The sequence below is a fragment of the Chlamydotis macqueenii genome, chromosome 12 (assembly GCF_036417535.1).
Source record: "Chlamydotis macqueenii isolate bChlMac1 chromosome 12, bChlMac1.mat, whole genome shotgun sequence".
Taxonomy (NCBI): domain Eukaryota; kingdom Metazoa; phylum Chordata; class Aves; order Otidiformes; family Otididae; genus Chlamydotis; species Chlamydotis macqueenii.
Genome location: NC_141567.1, coordinates 23,091,264 through 23,107,415, shown reverse-complemented (window position 1 = coordinate 23,107,415; position 16,152 = coordinate 23,091,264). Strand labels below are relative to the sequence as shown.

General features: G+C 42.1%; 2 protein-coding genes across 3 annotated transcripts; one reads left to right on the top strand and one right to left on the bottom strand.

The window, feature by feature from the left end:
• Nucleotides 1–74: 74 nt before the first annotated feature.
• PIERCE2 (piercer of microtubule wall 2) lies at nucleotides 75–1,089 on the top strand. The gene is given in 3 exon segments (XM_086757569.1): nucleotides 75–296; nucleotides 716–995; nucleotides 998–1,089. Coding segments are annotated over 3 exon segments (594 nt in total).
• A 5,818-nt stretch (nucleotides 1,090–6,907) lies between these two features.
• DNAAF4 (dynein axonemal assembly factor 4) lies at nucleotides 6,908–14,606 on the bottom strand. 2 transcript variants are annotated; one of them, XM_086757035.1, is made up of 9 exons: nucleotides 14,463–14,606; nucleotides 13,948–14,095; nucleotides 13,408–13,541; nucleotides 12,163–12,433; nucleotides 11,305–11,450; nucleotides 10,553–10,662; nucleotides 9,706–9,859; nucleotides 8,658–8,763; nucleotides 6,908–7,339 (listed from the first exon to the last, which is right to left on the bottom strand). In XM_086757035.1, the coding sequence occupies exons 1-9, from the start codon at nucleotides 14,583–14,585 to the stop codon at nucleotides 7,230–7,232; spliced, it is 1,302 nt and encodes a 433-aa protein (XP_086613161.1). In that variant the 5' UTR covers nucleotides 14,586–14,606; the 3' UTR covers nucleotides 6,908–7,229. The 2 variants fall into 2 exon arrangements, with proteins under 2 accessions (XP_086613161.1, XP_010123905.2); XM_010125603.2 differs by having other exon boundaries at nucleotides 12,163–12,400.
• Nucleotides 14,607–16,152: the final 1,546 nt, after the last annotated feature.

Here is a 16,152-nt window from a genome sequence, read left to right as displayed (position 1 = left end):
GCACCCTGGGGAGCGTAGTCCGCGCCCCACCGCCGCCCCGCGGCCCACGAACCTGGAGAACTACAGCGACCGGCATGCACCGCGGCGGCAGGCCGGCCCCGCCCCGCTCCATCCGGGCCCCCCGGGGCTCCCGGCGCTATGACAACGGCGCGGCACCCCTGAGTGCGGCCGGCAGCAGGATCTGTTGGCGGGCCGGTGACGGTGAATTAGTGAATTTGGAGAGTCTGGAGAAGCTGTGTCTTTTCCCGAGAGCCGGGGCTGAGGGCAAGGCAGCTCCCGCCCCCGCTCATGTGAACGTGAGTGAGGAAGCACAGTCATCTGGAAGGGGTTTCAGGGCTCTATTTTAGCAGACATATTTCCATGTATTAGAAAAGAAGTCAAAACCAAAACAAACCATCCACAAAGCTTCACTATATTCTTACTCTCATTGATATTTCCATTATCCATACTAATTATTTCTGCCACACATACTATTTTCTCTGCTCAAGATTACCACTACTGAAGAAATTGATGCAAATTCTGATTTTTACTATACTTCCTCATCAATGTAAGTCCACTTATCACTGTCTACGCTTTACTAAATAAGGTCAAAAGTCAGCTGTGTTAAGTTCCTCACTCTACACTGTGCATGTATTTCAGTACATATCTTGAGTAACATTTGCTCTGACCACAAACATTTCACAAATTTGAAATGCCTTGCCCTGTTGTTTGAAAGATTGAATTAAAATCCATCTCCTTAGTGGGAGAGAAGATTGCTTCTGCCAGGAAGCTGCCATCAAGTCCAAACACTGAGCAAAAACAATCTCCTCATCTGCCTTTCTGCACAAATCCTGGCAATTTTTCCTGTATGCCGGACCCCAAAACACTCATGACCAACAGCTCTTTGACAAAGCCTCAGGTGTTACTGTTCAAAACAACTTCAAGAGAATACAGTGCCCCTGTCTCACAGATGGCACCCTGCACTCACCGTCCTGCAGATCAAACCTTTTCAAAACACTCACTGGTGGGTCATGTCAAGAGAGTTACTTAAACATTGCCCTTGACAGAAGCAGGGTATATGACTACCCCCATCTACACCATACTCTGTAAAAAAAATGCATCTCCATCTTTTTGTCACACTTGGACTAGACAATTAGCTTTAAGAAAACAAAGCTGACTGTTACTTCAGTTGTTCTGTCAATATCTGATTTATTTTGGTTTTGCTGAGTTGAATAAGATGTATCAGAAAGGATATAGCCCATTTGACGATACACTTATCTCCATCAGACCTAAACCCATAAAAATAAAACTTTTGAAACTGGTATTATAAACTCTAATTTTATAGAAAGAGTTAAGTGCAAGATACATTGACCTGAAGGTTTATTTCTTTTCATTAAAGTATTTTCTGGTTTTAAAACTCAAAATCAGTCTCCACATTCCTACATCTCAGGACACTAATACCAACATAATGCAACACCAACTTCAATACGGTGTGCACAGCATCAGCTCAGGTACTGAAGTCAAAATAACATCCATTTGCTTTTGATATAACCAGATGAAACAGGCAGACAGACCAAACAGACCTCCATTGCAATGCAGGAGGTATCTGTAGGGAAGAAGGAGCAGCAACTACCCCAGACGTTTCTGACTCACCTCAGCACTTCTCTCAAGGCCCTAAGTAAAGCAACTGGAAGCAACACCGGCCACCTGTTCAAAGAGTCTAAAATTTACACAGAATAACACATATCTGCATAATAAAGATTTTCTTCTAAAGACAGAAATTAGTCATAAATGGTATTCAGGAAACAGACTGATGTGGAAAATTCGGAAGTCTGCTAAAACCGCTACTGAAAAGAGTGTAAGTGAAGTGGTCACAATTTGGATAGAATGCCTAACAAAACAGAACTGCTTCAAACCAGAGTTTCAGGAGGTCACACTGCTACAAATGCTAACATATATATATATAAAAAAAATACAATTCTATATTACATTCTTCCACTATCCAGAACAACAGGTGCAAGACTTCAGAGCACAGTATCATACTTCATGTCATTTTATGACACTTGTAACCTCAGCAGGACGGACTCGTCCTGAGAACCATTACTCACAGCAGTATGCCCAAGTGTCCTGGTTCTAGCCGGGATGGAGTTAACCTTCACCTGAGCTGGGAGGAGAACTGGAGCTGGTGGTACCTGTGGCTGGGGCACCCAGCTGGGACAGGTTACTCAGCCAACAGCTGGGGTTAATTTACCCAAATCAGCCCACAGGCTGTTCCATCCCTGGGACACCATGCTCAGTAGATCAGTGAGGAGGGTGCTGAGGGGAGGCTCCTGTTACATGGAAAGAAACTGAGTTTTGGTATTTCTTTTCTGTCACTGTTTTGTTTTCTTCTGTTATTGCTCTTAAACTTATTTTTTGTTTCATCTCAACCCAGGTGTTTTTGCTGCCTTTTGTTTGCCAGTTCTCCCTTCTGTCCCGCTGGAGGGTGGGGGGAGTGAGAGAGCGACTGTGTGGTCTGGTCCCAGACCACAGGTTTTGGCGCCCAACGTGGGGCTTGAAGGGTTGAGATTACAACAGATCTGACTTCTGTTGTTTGAAACACATAACTGTTTATACACAGTTATGGTATTGGCTATTAGTTGCTGGCCATGCTGTCGCAGTGGTTGGTTATGTTGTTGTACTGTCTACGCTCCTATATGTACTATGTGTTCCCAGTGGTGCTGTTTATCACCTCAGGGAAAATGATGAGAATTATCCTTCTGTTATACTACACAAGATCAATCTGTGACGTGGTGACATCAACGGCCTTAAAGATGAGTTGGTATTGGTATGTGGATGACTTCCCCAACTCTTTCGCCTCCAAGGTAGTTACAAGACTTCTGGAGAACTTGGAGTATCTGGGGGATATTGAGGCCACGGTGATGTTATTGCTGTGTCTCTTGAATGTGTGCCGAGGCTTGTTCAGGGCTGCAAAACCACTCTTTAGGAATCCCCTCCTGAGATTTGCCCTGAGGCGATACAGTAGTATGTGGCATGGTATGGGGGAGAACATGGGCAGGTATCGAGAAAACTTTTCACCTCTCCTGATTTGGCATTTTAGTCCCGAACAACTAAAGTATCCTGATGAAGTGACAGAATGTTTGAAGAAAAACTGTTGTGGCACAACTGCCTGCACTGTGCTGGGCCCTGGCCAGTATTTACCAAACACTACGCAGTGTTACGCAGCACCCTCCAGAGAAGGAAAGGGACAACAGACTCACCTGCACTGCAGGTACTGGAACTCCAGCAGCAGGCGCTGCAGCCGAATCAGAGGGTGAACCTGTGCTGGTGTCAGTTGCTCCTGTACGCAAGAAGCAAACTTGGAAGCGGAAGTCAGCTCGTTTAGTGAGGGATGAAGAAGCCTCTCCTAAGAGGGAGCAGGAGGAAGAAGCATACTGCCCTGTCAGTGAGGAGGCAGACTACTCTGAAGCAGGGCCATCACAAAGACAGGACAAAGAATTATTTGCTTCATGCCACGGAAGAACTCAACAGGAGGGCCCCTCCTCTTCCTCAGAGGAAGAACTCAGTAACCACCTGATCTCTATCCCTGAGTGAGCTGCGAGACATGCGAAAAGATTTTAGCCGTCATCCCGGGGAGCACCTTGTCAGCTGGCTGCTGCAGTGCTGGGATAATGGGGCCAGGAGCCTGGAATTAGAGGGCAGGGAAGCCAGGCAGCTGGGATCCATTTCTAGAGAAGGGGGCATTGACACAGTTGGAAAAGGGACACCAGCCCTCAGCCTCTGGAGGTGACTCCTGTCAGGTGTGAAGGAGAGGTGTCCTTTCAAGGAGGATGTAATGTGTCACCCAGGCAAGTGGGCTACCATGGAGAAGGGTATCCAGTACCTGAGGGAATTAGCTGTGCTGGAGATTATTTATGATGACCTGGACAATGAGCAGTTATCCAAGGATCCAGATGGAGTCAGGTGCACACACGACAAATGTGGCGGAAGTTTGTTTGAAGCGCGCCATCGCCATACGCCAACTCATTGGCAGTTCTGACCTGGAAAGATGGAGAGGAAGAAACAGTGGATGAACTGGCTGGCCGACTCCGGCAGTACGAGGAAAGCCTGTCTTCCTCCCTACGGGCCTGTGTCTCGGCTGTGGAGAAACTGTCCCAGGAGTTCCAGCAATTCAAAGCAGATCTGTCCCATTCCCCACCGGTATGGGCCAATATTTCAGCTATTAGGAGCAAACGTTTCCCTGCTCAAGAGAGGTGGTACATGTGGCGGGGTACCCTGTGGTTTACCTTGCGTGGCCAAGGAGAGGATGTGAGGGAGTGGGATGGGAAGCCTACCTCTGCCCTAGAGACACGGGTATGTGAGCTGCAGGGAAAAGCCATTGCAAATAGAAGTTCTCCCCGGAAAATTGCTGTACCAGTCTCCAATAGGCAGAGTAGAAGGAATAGCCTTAGTTCTGGCCCTCTTGAAGGGACCTCTACTGCATATTTAAAAGAAATAAACAATGAATACTGTGGCCAGGATTAGAGAGGCCCTGCCTCCAGCCAGGCAGAGGAGAGGGACAACAGAGTTTACTGGACTGTGTGGATCTGAGGGCCTGGCACATCACACCCGCAAGAGTATAAAGCTTTAGAGTGGACACTGGTGCACAATGTACCTTGATGCCATCAAGATCTAATGGGGCAGAACCCATTTGTATTTCTGGAGTGACAGGAGGACCCAAACAGCTGACTGTATTGGAGGCTGAAGTGGGTCTGCCAAAGATGAGTGGCAAAAGCACCCCATAGTGACTGGCCCAGATGCTCCGTGCATTCTTTGTATAGATTACCTCAGGAGTGGCTATTTCAAAGATCTAAAAGGGTGGGCTCTTGGTGTAGGTGCTTTAGAGATGGAGGAAATTATACAGTTGTCCACCTTGCCTGGTCTGTCAGAGGATCCTTCCATTGTGGGGTTGCTGAAGGTTGAAGAACAACAGGTGCCACTTGCTACCACAACTGCGTACCGGCAGCAGTATCTCACCAACCGAGACTCCCTGATCCCCAACCATGAGCTGATTCATTGACTGCAGAGCCAGGGAGTGATCAGCAAGTCCTGCTCACCCTTTAACAGTCCCATATGGCCAGGGAGAAAATCAAGTGGGGAGTGGACACTAACAGTGGACTATCGTGGCCTGAATGAGGTTGCACCCCCAGTGAGTGCTGCCGTGCCGGACGTGCTAGAACTTCAGCTCCGCCTGGCACCCTGACTGCCAGTGCTGGGCTGGGTGTTCAAAGGAAGGGTCCCCTCTGCGCATCATGCAGATACTACATGGAGTAACTGGGGTGCACTGCTCGAACAGGAAACCCCCGTCGCCCAGGCAGATCAGATGTAATCACAGACTGGCCAGAAGGCAAAGATTTTGGAATGCCACCCGAGGAAGAGGTGACACGTGCTGAAGAGGCCCCACCATATAACAACCTCCCAGAAAACGAGGGGCGGTACGCCCTATTGACTGGTGGGTCCTGTCGTATGTCAGGAAAACATCAAAAGTGGAAAGCTGCTGTGTGGAGTCCTACATGACGATTTGCAGAAGCTGCTGAAGGCCAAGGTGAATCGAGCCAGTTTGCGGAGGTGAAGGCCATCCAGCTGGCTTTAGACATTGCTGAATGGGAAAAATGGCCTGTGCTCTATCTCTGCACCGACTCATGGATGCTGGCAATGCCCTGTGGGGGTGGTTAAAGCAATGGAAGCAGAGCGACTGGCAGCGTAGGGGCAAACCTATCTGGGCTGCTGCACTGTGGCAAGATATTGCTGCCCGGTTAGAGAAGCTGGTTGTGAAAGTACGTCACGTAGATGCCCACGTACCCAAGAGTCGGGCCACTGAAGAACATCAAAACAACTAGCAAGTGGATCAAGCTGCTAAAATTGAAGTGGCTCAGGTGGATCTGGACTGGCAGCATAAGGGTGGATTATTTTTGGCTCGGTGGGCCCATGACACCTCAGGCCATCAGGGAAGAGATGCAACGTACAAATGGGCTCATGATCGAGGGGTGGATTTAACCATGGACACTATTGCACAGGTTATCCACGACCGTGAGACATGCGCTGCAATTAAGCAAGCCAAGCGGCTAAAGCCTCTGTGGTATGGAGGACGATGGCTGAAGTATAAGTATGGAGAGGCCTGGCAGATTGATTACATCACACTCCCACAAACTTGCCAAGGCAAGCGCTATGTGCTTACAACGGTGGAAGCAACCACTGGATGGCTGGAAACATATCCTGTATCCCATGCCACTGCCCGAAACACCATCCTGGGCCTTGAGAAGCAAGTTTTCTGGCGACATGGCACTCCAGAAAGAATTGAATCAGACAATGGTACCCAATTCCGAAACAACCTCACAGACACCTGGGCCAAAGAGCACAGCATCGAGTGGGTATACCACATCCCCTATCACGCACCAGCCTCTGGAAAGATTGAACGGTGCAATGGGCTGCTGAAAACTACGCTGAGAGCAATGGGTGGTGGGACCTTCAAACACTGTGATACACATTTAGCAAAAGCCACTTGGTTAGTCATCACTCAGAGATCCACCAATCGAGCTGGCCCTGCCCAATCTGAACTGCTGTGTAGGGTTGAAGGGGATAAAGTCCCTGTGGTGCATGTCAGGAATATACTGGGGAAGACAGTCTGGGTTATTCTTCCTCTGGGCAAAGGCAAACCCACGCATGGGATTGCTTTTGCTCAAGGACCTGGGTGTACTTGGTGGGTGATGCAGGAGGATGGGGAAGTCCGACGTGTACCTCAAGGAGATCTGATTTTAGGTGAAAACAGCCAATAATGTGCAACTAGCACTCAGCTACTTGCAAGTGACATCTTCAACGTGCAGACCATGAACACAAACCAGCCGTACCAGATACACCGACTGTTTGAAAAGCTGTTGTGTAGATTCAGTAGGTATTTCCAGATAAGTATTTTATTTAGTTATGAGTAATTTTAAATCAAGTACCAAACCCATGTTTTAATATTCAGCCCACCACTGTGTCACAGAAAGCAAAAATGACAACTTTATATCAAAACGATATAAAATATATGTAATCCTACTTATTATAATACTATGCTTTCAAAAAATATTCATATATCTAATCTTTTACCAATTCTGTAGGTGTTTTGAGAAACAGAAAACAGAAAAATATCTCGTTAACAACATACTGAAGAGAACTAAGACTCCTTCTAATGCCCTGAAAAGGCATCCCTCTCAAGTTCCTTTTTTTTCTTAAGAATATTGCATTGTTCCTTGAATTAGGTGTTGAATCTTCTCAGCATCTTTTTCTACAGTTTTGTTTTTAGGATCAATCGCGAGAGCTGCTTCATAATCCTGGAGACCTAATATAAATACGGTAATAAGAATGTCAGTCAGTAATGCAAGAGCATCTTTCCTAGTCACTTGCATAAAGTATTGAGTTCTGCTGTTGAGCAAGGTGCAATCAGAATGACATCAGGTTTAATTTTTGTCAGTATAAAAGACTGTATTTTGTTTATATTATTTTACAAAACACTTTAGTGGAAACAGGCTACTACTTAAACATTTTCAGGTATTGAAACATGAAAATAGAAACTCTTAATTCACACATATACGTGTGCACACGCATGGGGGAATGTTTAAAAGTGTTCTGCAGAAGACAGGAAAACTGAACGACAGAATGAAAGTGCATGAAAACAAGAAAAAAAAAAAAAGACATGAATTGTGACTACTAGAGCTTTGGGGGGAGGAAAGAAAAGCAAACCAGGAGTACAGGAAGTAAAACAAAATCCTGTTTAATTGTCTTTTTTATAAGGTTTCTAAGTGCAAATTAAGCTGTAAGGGAGTGACAAAGGGATTAATATGTAGAACAAGGTAGCCAATGTGAAAACCTTAGAATTTCAACATTGACATGCTGAATATTCTCCACTTCCTGTTACGGATTTCCACTTGTAAATTTGCCTTACAAAACTAAACTGCTACTTACAGAACTCAGTAAGGGACAGTGTTAATACAAGTATTTTCATACAAATCACACGTACTCAATAAAAGATTTTGCTCATCAGTACGGGTTTCATATATCATTTTACAAAGATATGTTATTAAGCACTTCACAAGCAAATATTTTAGAAATATTTCAGGTTATTTTAAGTTAATTTGTTGTACAGTTGGAAATACTGTAAATATAATCTCAAAAGCAATAAAACATTGTTTCATGAAGAGCAAAACTAGTACAACCTAGTTTCATATCAATTTGCATCCTACATTTGAATGCTGCCAATGCAAATACCTCATCTCTGACCTCTCATTCGTTCCTCACTACAACCTTCCACGGCCACCAAGCTGCTATGGGCAACAGCTGGCCATTATACGCAGAAAAACTGACAACCCAACTGATCGAACAGAGGACACACAACTCGCTAAAGTCTTTTCCTCAATAGAGAAACTAAGTTGTACTCCTTAAATTAGGAGTACAATATTTTTTCTCAAAACTTGTAAAGATTTTTCAAGTGGAATTGCAATTAGTCAGTAAATTAAAGAGAGATATATATATAAAAAAATATATGGAGATATAAAAAAATATGAACAAAAAAAGGTGTAAGCAGTCTCATTGAGCTAAACAGAATTACTTGCATGTCACTATAAATCCATGTGCATGTTTTCATAAAACCAAGGTCTCACCTTCAGTAAATAATTCCAGCTGACAAAATGCTGTTCCACGTCTCACATAAGCTTTTACTCGAGCATTCTCATTATCAGGAACAGGTGGTGTCAGCAGTTCTAGTGCCTTTACAAATCAAAACACTCAAAATATTTAGAGGTAGATTTTCCATAATTTGTTTTTTTTTTTCTTTTACACACACTTCTCTCACCTAGTTACTATTACTATACAGTAACAAAATAACTATTCATATAGAAATAGAAAATAACTATTCACATTTATTTATATGGCTTGTGAGTCTAGTCATTAAGGTTTGTATCTGTCACCTCACAGTTTGCTAAATACAGTTTCACTGCCGCAACTAAAAAACTGACAAATAACGTATTCTCTTTTCATACAAAGCAGCCCTAAAGAAGCACGTGTTGTAGCAGTAGTTACTAGTTACTAAAAAAAAACAAGTTTCAAGCCTTAAGTACTTATTAGTTAAAAAAAGTAATAATTCTGGGACAACTTTCTTAAAATACTGAAGTGCCATTTGAGCTCACTCCTCTCTCATTGCACAATGTCTGCGAAAACACTGAGATAACACAGCACTTCTTTAAAAGTGTCTGGTTTGTTGGGAGGTTTTTTTTAAGATATCCTCCTCATCAGCACCTTTATTTTTCTTCCCACCAAACGAAGAATATCATAACACAATACCAAAGGTATCGCTGTACATATTCATTTTTTTCTGCTCAAAGTTGTCTTTTTTTCAGGTGTATGTATTGCTACAATATTTCACCTGTAAAGAAACACCTACTGAGTCAACGTATGGCCACTCGGCTCAAATGTGTGGGAGCATGGCTTGGGGCTTTTTGTTGTTGTTGTTTTGTTTTAAATTTCTGAAAGTTCATTAATTAATCACTATCAAATGTTCATGTTTCCCTACGGCTTCATTATAGCAATTTTGAATTTAAAAATTTTGAATCGCACTAATAAGTATTTACAGATCTGCTTGGAACAGAGGCATCACAGTAACAAATTACAACCACATGTAAGATGACAGTCTGAGAACCTATATATTTATACCTTAGAGGAATCTTCAATAGCTTTGTGTAAATTTCTCAGTTTAAGGTGGCAAGCAGCACGATTCAGATAGAGTAGGGGAAGCTTACTGTTTAGCCGCACTGAGAGGTTATATGCATTTAGAGCTGCAAGATAGTTTCCCGTTGCAAACATTTTGCTAAGTATAAAACAAAAAGTGAAATGCTTTTTAAACAAGATGATACATCACAAACTGAATACCTACTTATTGTTAACAACTAATTTTCAAAAATCAGAAGTTTTAGCAGCTTTTCCTTGGAAATGGCTTTTTCTGAGAACAACATAGCTGAAGTTCTGCCAAAGTTGAGGCTGACAACACAGCATAGAGACACATAACTTAACAAAAAGAGCCACTGCTTAAAAGCAATGAAGAACAGTAAGAGGTGGACACATCTGTGCAGACACAGGACTAATTTTGAAAGCTATGTATCTGATTACGATTGCCTAACCAAACCTTTTGGTGTAACACAGCTATAAAAACATACCAATATTTTTATCAAATTCCTGAAGTTTGTTTTAGACAAAAGTTTAACCTCTCAATAAAAAGTACAAATGAAAGGAGGTCCACCTAGGTGTAATATTGCACTGATTTAACTGTCCTCATAGAAGAATATGCATTATGTGTACAATGCCTTTGTCCATCATGAGCTTCAGCAATGACATCTCATGACTATCAGATTCAAACCCCATAAGCTGGCAATAAATTCTCTGCTACATAGACATTCACCATCTGTGTCTAGGATAAATAGAAAACATAAAAACTAAACAATAGACACACACTATATAACTCATATTTCATTTTAAATACATCTTCAAATGGGATCTAACTTACTTTCCTTTGTCCTTTAACCAATCTGGATTCTTCTCTTCTTCTTTTAAATCTTCCAGCTCAGACAAATCAGCCCTTACTGTTCTTCGAGCTTCTGCTTGCTTACTTAGCCACTGTAAATATACAACATGTGAGTATTATTTCTGAAGGAAAATTCAAATCCAAAAAAGGATTTTGCTTTCATCTATTCACTCATTCCTGTCAAAAGAATGCTATTTGCCATATATTTTGGACAGAGAGAAGTATTTAATAATGTCAGATATTTAAAACATCCAAGTTTCTCCAAATATTTTTTTTACTATGTGAGAAGTAAGGTTACTGCATCACTAATATATTTTTGTTTGTTTGCTTGTTTTGGAACTTCCAAAATTATTCTTTATGTTCATTCAATACAGCTCAAAAAAGCTGTGAACTTCTTTTTAAGAAGGCAGAACTTAGAGAATCTTAAATATAAGAGTAAAAACATTTCAAATTTTGTACTTCAAGGAATTCAGTTTTTCCTTCCAAAAAAAAAAGGAACATGCTGTTTGTGCTGATTAACAATCACATGCTTGGTGAAAATAATTTTTGTCTTAAAGTGTTTCTATAAATCTTAATTTAAACAATACTGCCTGCCTTGGGAGATAAGAATATTGCACAGGTATTGTTCCTTGGCACAGGTTAACTTTTTTGTCAACTTACTGAATAAACAGTAAATTATTCACCACCTTGGAAGACAGTAGAAGCATCATACTAAATCAGAGAACAATCCTTACCTCCTCCTCTTCTGCGATGCGAGACTCTCGCAGAGCTGTAGGGAAAACTCGTGATGTAAAGTTGATTTTAATTGTAGCAGGAGGTCGAGGAGCTGGTAACTGTTCTTCCTTTAAATTTGCTGAAAACATACTGTGGGAGCCATCACCTATGAAAAGAATTGAAGTACTGGAAATGAAAAATGAAGCAAAAGGGACTTTTCTGGTTTTCTACCAAAGTGCAAAGTACACCTAATTTAGAAATTCTGCACATTGGAACTAAACCTCTAATAGCTTGAGAAAGGTTTAGACTTGCTCTTCTAGAGAGAAGGTTCAAAAGATGTTTGTTCTTGCTGTACCATGCCATCTATCAACTGGCTATGAACTTAAACTCTTCTTACACCACTATCTCTGTCACTTACATTATTCTCTGACAGGGCAACTACAAGAGCTAAAACTAACCTTACCAAAACAAACCAACCAAAAATATTTTCTGTTGATATAGTTCCCTGAATTGGCTCTCTGTGGGACAAAGACACGGGATAGAGTGAATTAAAGGAGACTGCCTATTTCCGTGAAAACCAGCAGTGAGGTGACTTAGGGTAACATGAGCTCCACTCTCAGAAAGTCTGCATTACGCTGTCAGAAAAGCCTTCTGCTTTACTTTTCTAAAGCTTAGAACAAAACTTGCCTTCGTATTTCCAAAGACTTAAATGACAGCTAAGAACTCATGTGCTGTAGCTCAATAAATTGCCTGAACATAAAGACACTAAAATAACTGGAAACCAAAAGAATTAGTTCAGCATGGTGAATTAGAAACATCTAGAAATAAAGTAATACCCACAGCTCAAATAATGATAAAATACACTTCATCAATACAACCTTTAGAAGGTTTGAGTCTGGTCTTAGGAGTTCCTTCATTAGGAATGCTAGTTTTGTTCACTTTTTCCTTTTTCTCCTTTAATTGCTCTGCTTCTTGATGTAGTTCCCCTTCTTTTTGTACCCTCTTTCGTTTCTCGGCATCTTTTTGCTGTTTTTTCCATAACTCCAACTCCTTAGTGACCTTCTGCCGCTCCTTTTCTTTCAGATCTTCAATTCTTTTTCTTTCTTCTTCTTCTAGCTGTTTGGGTGACAAACCCGAGACATGTAACATCTGATGATAGTGAAGATGACGAAGTAAAAGTTACCATTATTTTCCCAGTTTCATATCCCAAGCATAGCATCATCATTAATGTGATTGTACAAGAGCTCTGAAAGATGCTTAAAAATGACTGGGAGAGTAAAGATTTCTGAATAGCTTTTAAAAGTCGTATCTTTTAACTGTTTTACTACCACTCCCAAGGTATGATCCAGAAACATTCAGACTAAATTTTACTTGTAAACTATAAAAATCTTAGCCGTATTCCAATACAGATCTCTGGAATGTGCAGAAATGTAAAATATATGGCTTCATTTTAATACACAATTTCTTGTTTCTCCTCTTCTCTTTGAGATGATTCATAGGCAGAATAGGTATAACATTGCTACTAAGACAGTAACTAACTGCGGTTCACTTTGGTCCAAATTGCATATGCAATCTTAAAATTTCATTGTATACTTAAAAAAAATCCTTTTAAACACAAATGAATTAACTAGACTTTTTACATACATAAAAATTTTGAAAAAAAGAATGTATCTTCAAATACACATAGAATGCAGAACGACAGAGATACACACACAAAAGACAAGTCTGATATAAACTATAACAATTAATAAACTTTTTTTAAAATCAGTATTTTTGACAGTGCTAAATCACTCAACACTAGCGCTGACGCAAAGGCCACAAAAGATTACAGTTTTGCCATATTTACTGTAGTCTCCTTTTAAATGACTAAAATCAGAGCTCCTCAACAAAAACTTTCTTTAGTATTACGAATGGAAAATGGCAACTTCTAAGTATTTTTTTCTGTATCATTTTCATATTTGGTAATAGAGATGTTTTTCATACAAAGAAATAACAAGGTTCTTCACCACTGTAATAACAATGAGTACTTTTCATATTTTTAAGGTACATTTAACCAAGCAGCTGCCAGATTAGTTGGCAATTGTTTACATGGCTACGTCTTGCAGAGTTTCTTCTAAGTTTACCTTCATTGTGGCCTCCAAAGCGTATTTTTTGTGTTCCTGTTTTGTAACTTTTTTTCCTTCTGTCTCCTCTTTTGCCTTTTCATGGGCTTTTAGAATAGCATTCTCTCTTAGATATTGCAGTTTCTCCTTGCTAACTTAAAAAAAAAAAACAAACAACAAAAAAAATTAGTTCAGTAATTTAGGCCTGAAGTTCTACTGTTCTAGGTACCATATTCATAAAAGTAGGATTCCTTCTGCTACTTTGTGAAAACGCAACAAGGTTCAAATTGCACAAAGCAGTCTCTATCAAGTCCATCTAAGATTTGCTTACACACAAAGGGTAAGTTTTACAAGAAACATGGTTTTGTTTTGTGCACACTAGAGCCTGTAGATGTTCTTTGGTCTGTTTTCATTTACTTTCTATTTTTAATAATTAACAACAAGGTTTAACTTAGCAGATACCTAGCAGGAGAAGTTTCAGATTGCTTACCATAGTTTGTAAAATTTTGGCACAGTCTGGGTTTCTTACATGCAAACTACACTTCACAGTAGAGAACTTACCATTTGGTAGAGTTAGGGACTCCCACATGGCCTCTTCTTTTTTATACAATGTGAAGAAAATGATTCCATTTCCAATCTTTGCTGTGCTATTTGTGTCATCAATAGGAGCATATAAAACGGCTTCAAATAAAAAGGGAGGGATGCTTACCTATGAAAATATAGTTAATTTGTAGTAACAGTTACAATTTTTAATTAAATCTCACGTGTTCAAAGTACTTAGTATAAGCACGCAGCAAACCTCAAGAAGCACATGCTATTTTCAAAACTCATTTGATCGGTATCCCGCACACAGGTTACACATTTGGTTAGACCCGATAAAGGACACTGAAAACGTTGGTTCTGCAGCACTACAACAGAAGCCGTGGGCCTCAGATTTAGAATGATTGTTCATAACACAAGCAGACGTGTGTGCCAGCGCTGCCCCGGCGCGCTAAGCGGTGCTTTTTAACAGAGCTGTAAAGCAAGGCCAAGCCACAGGCCCCAGGGCGCGGAACAGCTCCGGGCGGCCGCCCCACCTTCAGGTACCGGTCGGTGCAGAAGATGTTGGCGGGGGTGGCCCGAACGCCGCGCAGCAGCAGCGAGAGGTAGACGGCGGAGCCGCTCTGCCGCCAGCTGTACTCCCGCAGCCACAGCGGCATGGCGCTGCCCGCTGCAGGGGCCGCCGCGCCGCCGGGGCTCGCGGGAGCACTTCCGGGTTCTCCAGTACTGACCCGGAAGCGCGGCCGTAGCCCGCGGCGCCCCGCACGCGGAGGGTTGCGGTCCCGCGGCGGCGGGGTCTGCGGGGCCGCTCCCGCTACAGAGCCAAGCGCGCACCCGGGGCTGCCCACGCGCCTTCCTGCGCGTCCCGGACGCGGCGTGAAACAGCCGACCCTGGCCCCGGGGCTCGAAGGAGCAGCGCGGGAGGCGAAGCAAACGCACCGCACCGGTGAGCCGGTAAAACTCGATGCGGGGAGCCGAGAGAAACCCCGCTGCAGGCAGCGGCGCTCTGACTTACTGGGATCGAGGCGCTGGTCTGGCTTCCATCGCCCGCACCTAAGCAGAGGAGGAAGGAACGCAGCTCTTACTATCCAAATGCATTTCCATCGGGAAAATACTGCTGTCAGTCCGAGAATTCCTGGGGAAAACTGGTAAAAGCTGAGGGCAGGTGTAGCGATACACTGAAACTTCCACATGTCCTCTAGAAACAACTAGGGCATACCAGCAGCTCCGCACCGTGACCTCACAATGTATTTTGCTCTCTTTGACAAAAACTCAGGAGGTAAGTTGCACATTGTTGCTCAACCTTCCTCAAACAAACAGGAACATGGTATAGACCAAAATAAAGTCTAGCGTACAGAAAGTGACTGCTGCTGGGGAGCACAGGTTGAAAGGCAAGCCACACACATTTGGCTAAACATTCGGGTATGTTTAAGTTCCTCAAAAGTATACAATTACTCAGCACTATTGGAAAAAATCCAGAACCAAAAAGTCTCATTTTCCTCCTTTTCCCTCTTTTAAAATATGACCAAGAAAAATTGAGTTTAACATTGCACACATTAGCTAAGATTTCTGATGTGTATCACTGAGGATTTAATTTTTATGTTGTTACCTGTATTACCAAGCAATGTTCAAATGGTAGTGGCTGCTATTAAGTAGTGTATGTATATATAAAAGCAGATATCACAGAGATTTAAAACTTTTCCAGAGCAAGAAATCCATCGTAATTGATGTGATTTCTAGGATATTCTCCACCCGCATTCACCCACTTCAGTATTATCTGGATGAATGCTTGCATGGACTAGAATCCGAGAACTGAATTAAATTCCTCATTCCAGGCGCATTCAAAAGTACAAGAGGAAAGATATTTAATTGAAAGTCAAAATGTTTTAGGCGTTTTTGGCACATGACTTTTTTTTTTTTTAAACCTTGCACAACACATGTTTTCAGACTTACAGCAGGATCTGCACTGTGGCATAAAGAGCCTTGCTGTCAGCTGCAGTGGGAGAAGAGACTTCTGTGGTTTTGAACCTAAACTTAAAATATGACATCTCCATAAACAGACTGCTATCACTCTACAAAATTGTAAGAAAAAATAAGTAAGTAAATAAGAGCTGAGGAAAGACCTTCCATGTGAGAACAAAACTCGTCTGCTTTAAACCTGTCTCATGTTACCTTTATTTAATACTCTCTTAGTTGTCTGTGTTGCAAGACAAACTTCAGGCAAGT

What these genes read in the sequence shown, in the direction of transcription:
- DNAAF4 (XM_086757035.1), bottom strand. Translation starts at nt 14,585, where the DNA reads ATGCCGCTGTGGCTGCGGGAGTACAGCTGGCGGCAGAGCGGCTCCGCC. An exon ending in CAGACTCAAACCTTCTAAAG is followed by an intron (nt 11,451 to 12,162) that starts GTTGTATTGATG and finishes TTCTTTTCATAG; the next exon opens with GTGATGGCTCCCACAGTATG. An exon ending in GCTGGAATTATTTACTGAAG is followed by an intron (nt 7,340 to 8,657) that starts GTGAGACCTTGG and finishes TATTTATATTAG; the next exon opens with GTCTCCAGGATTATGAAGCA.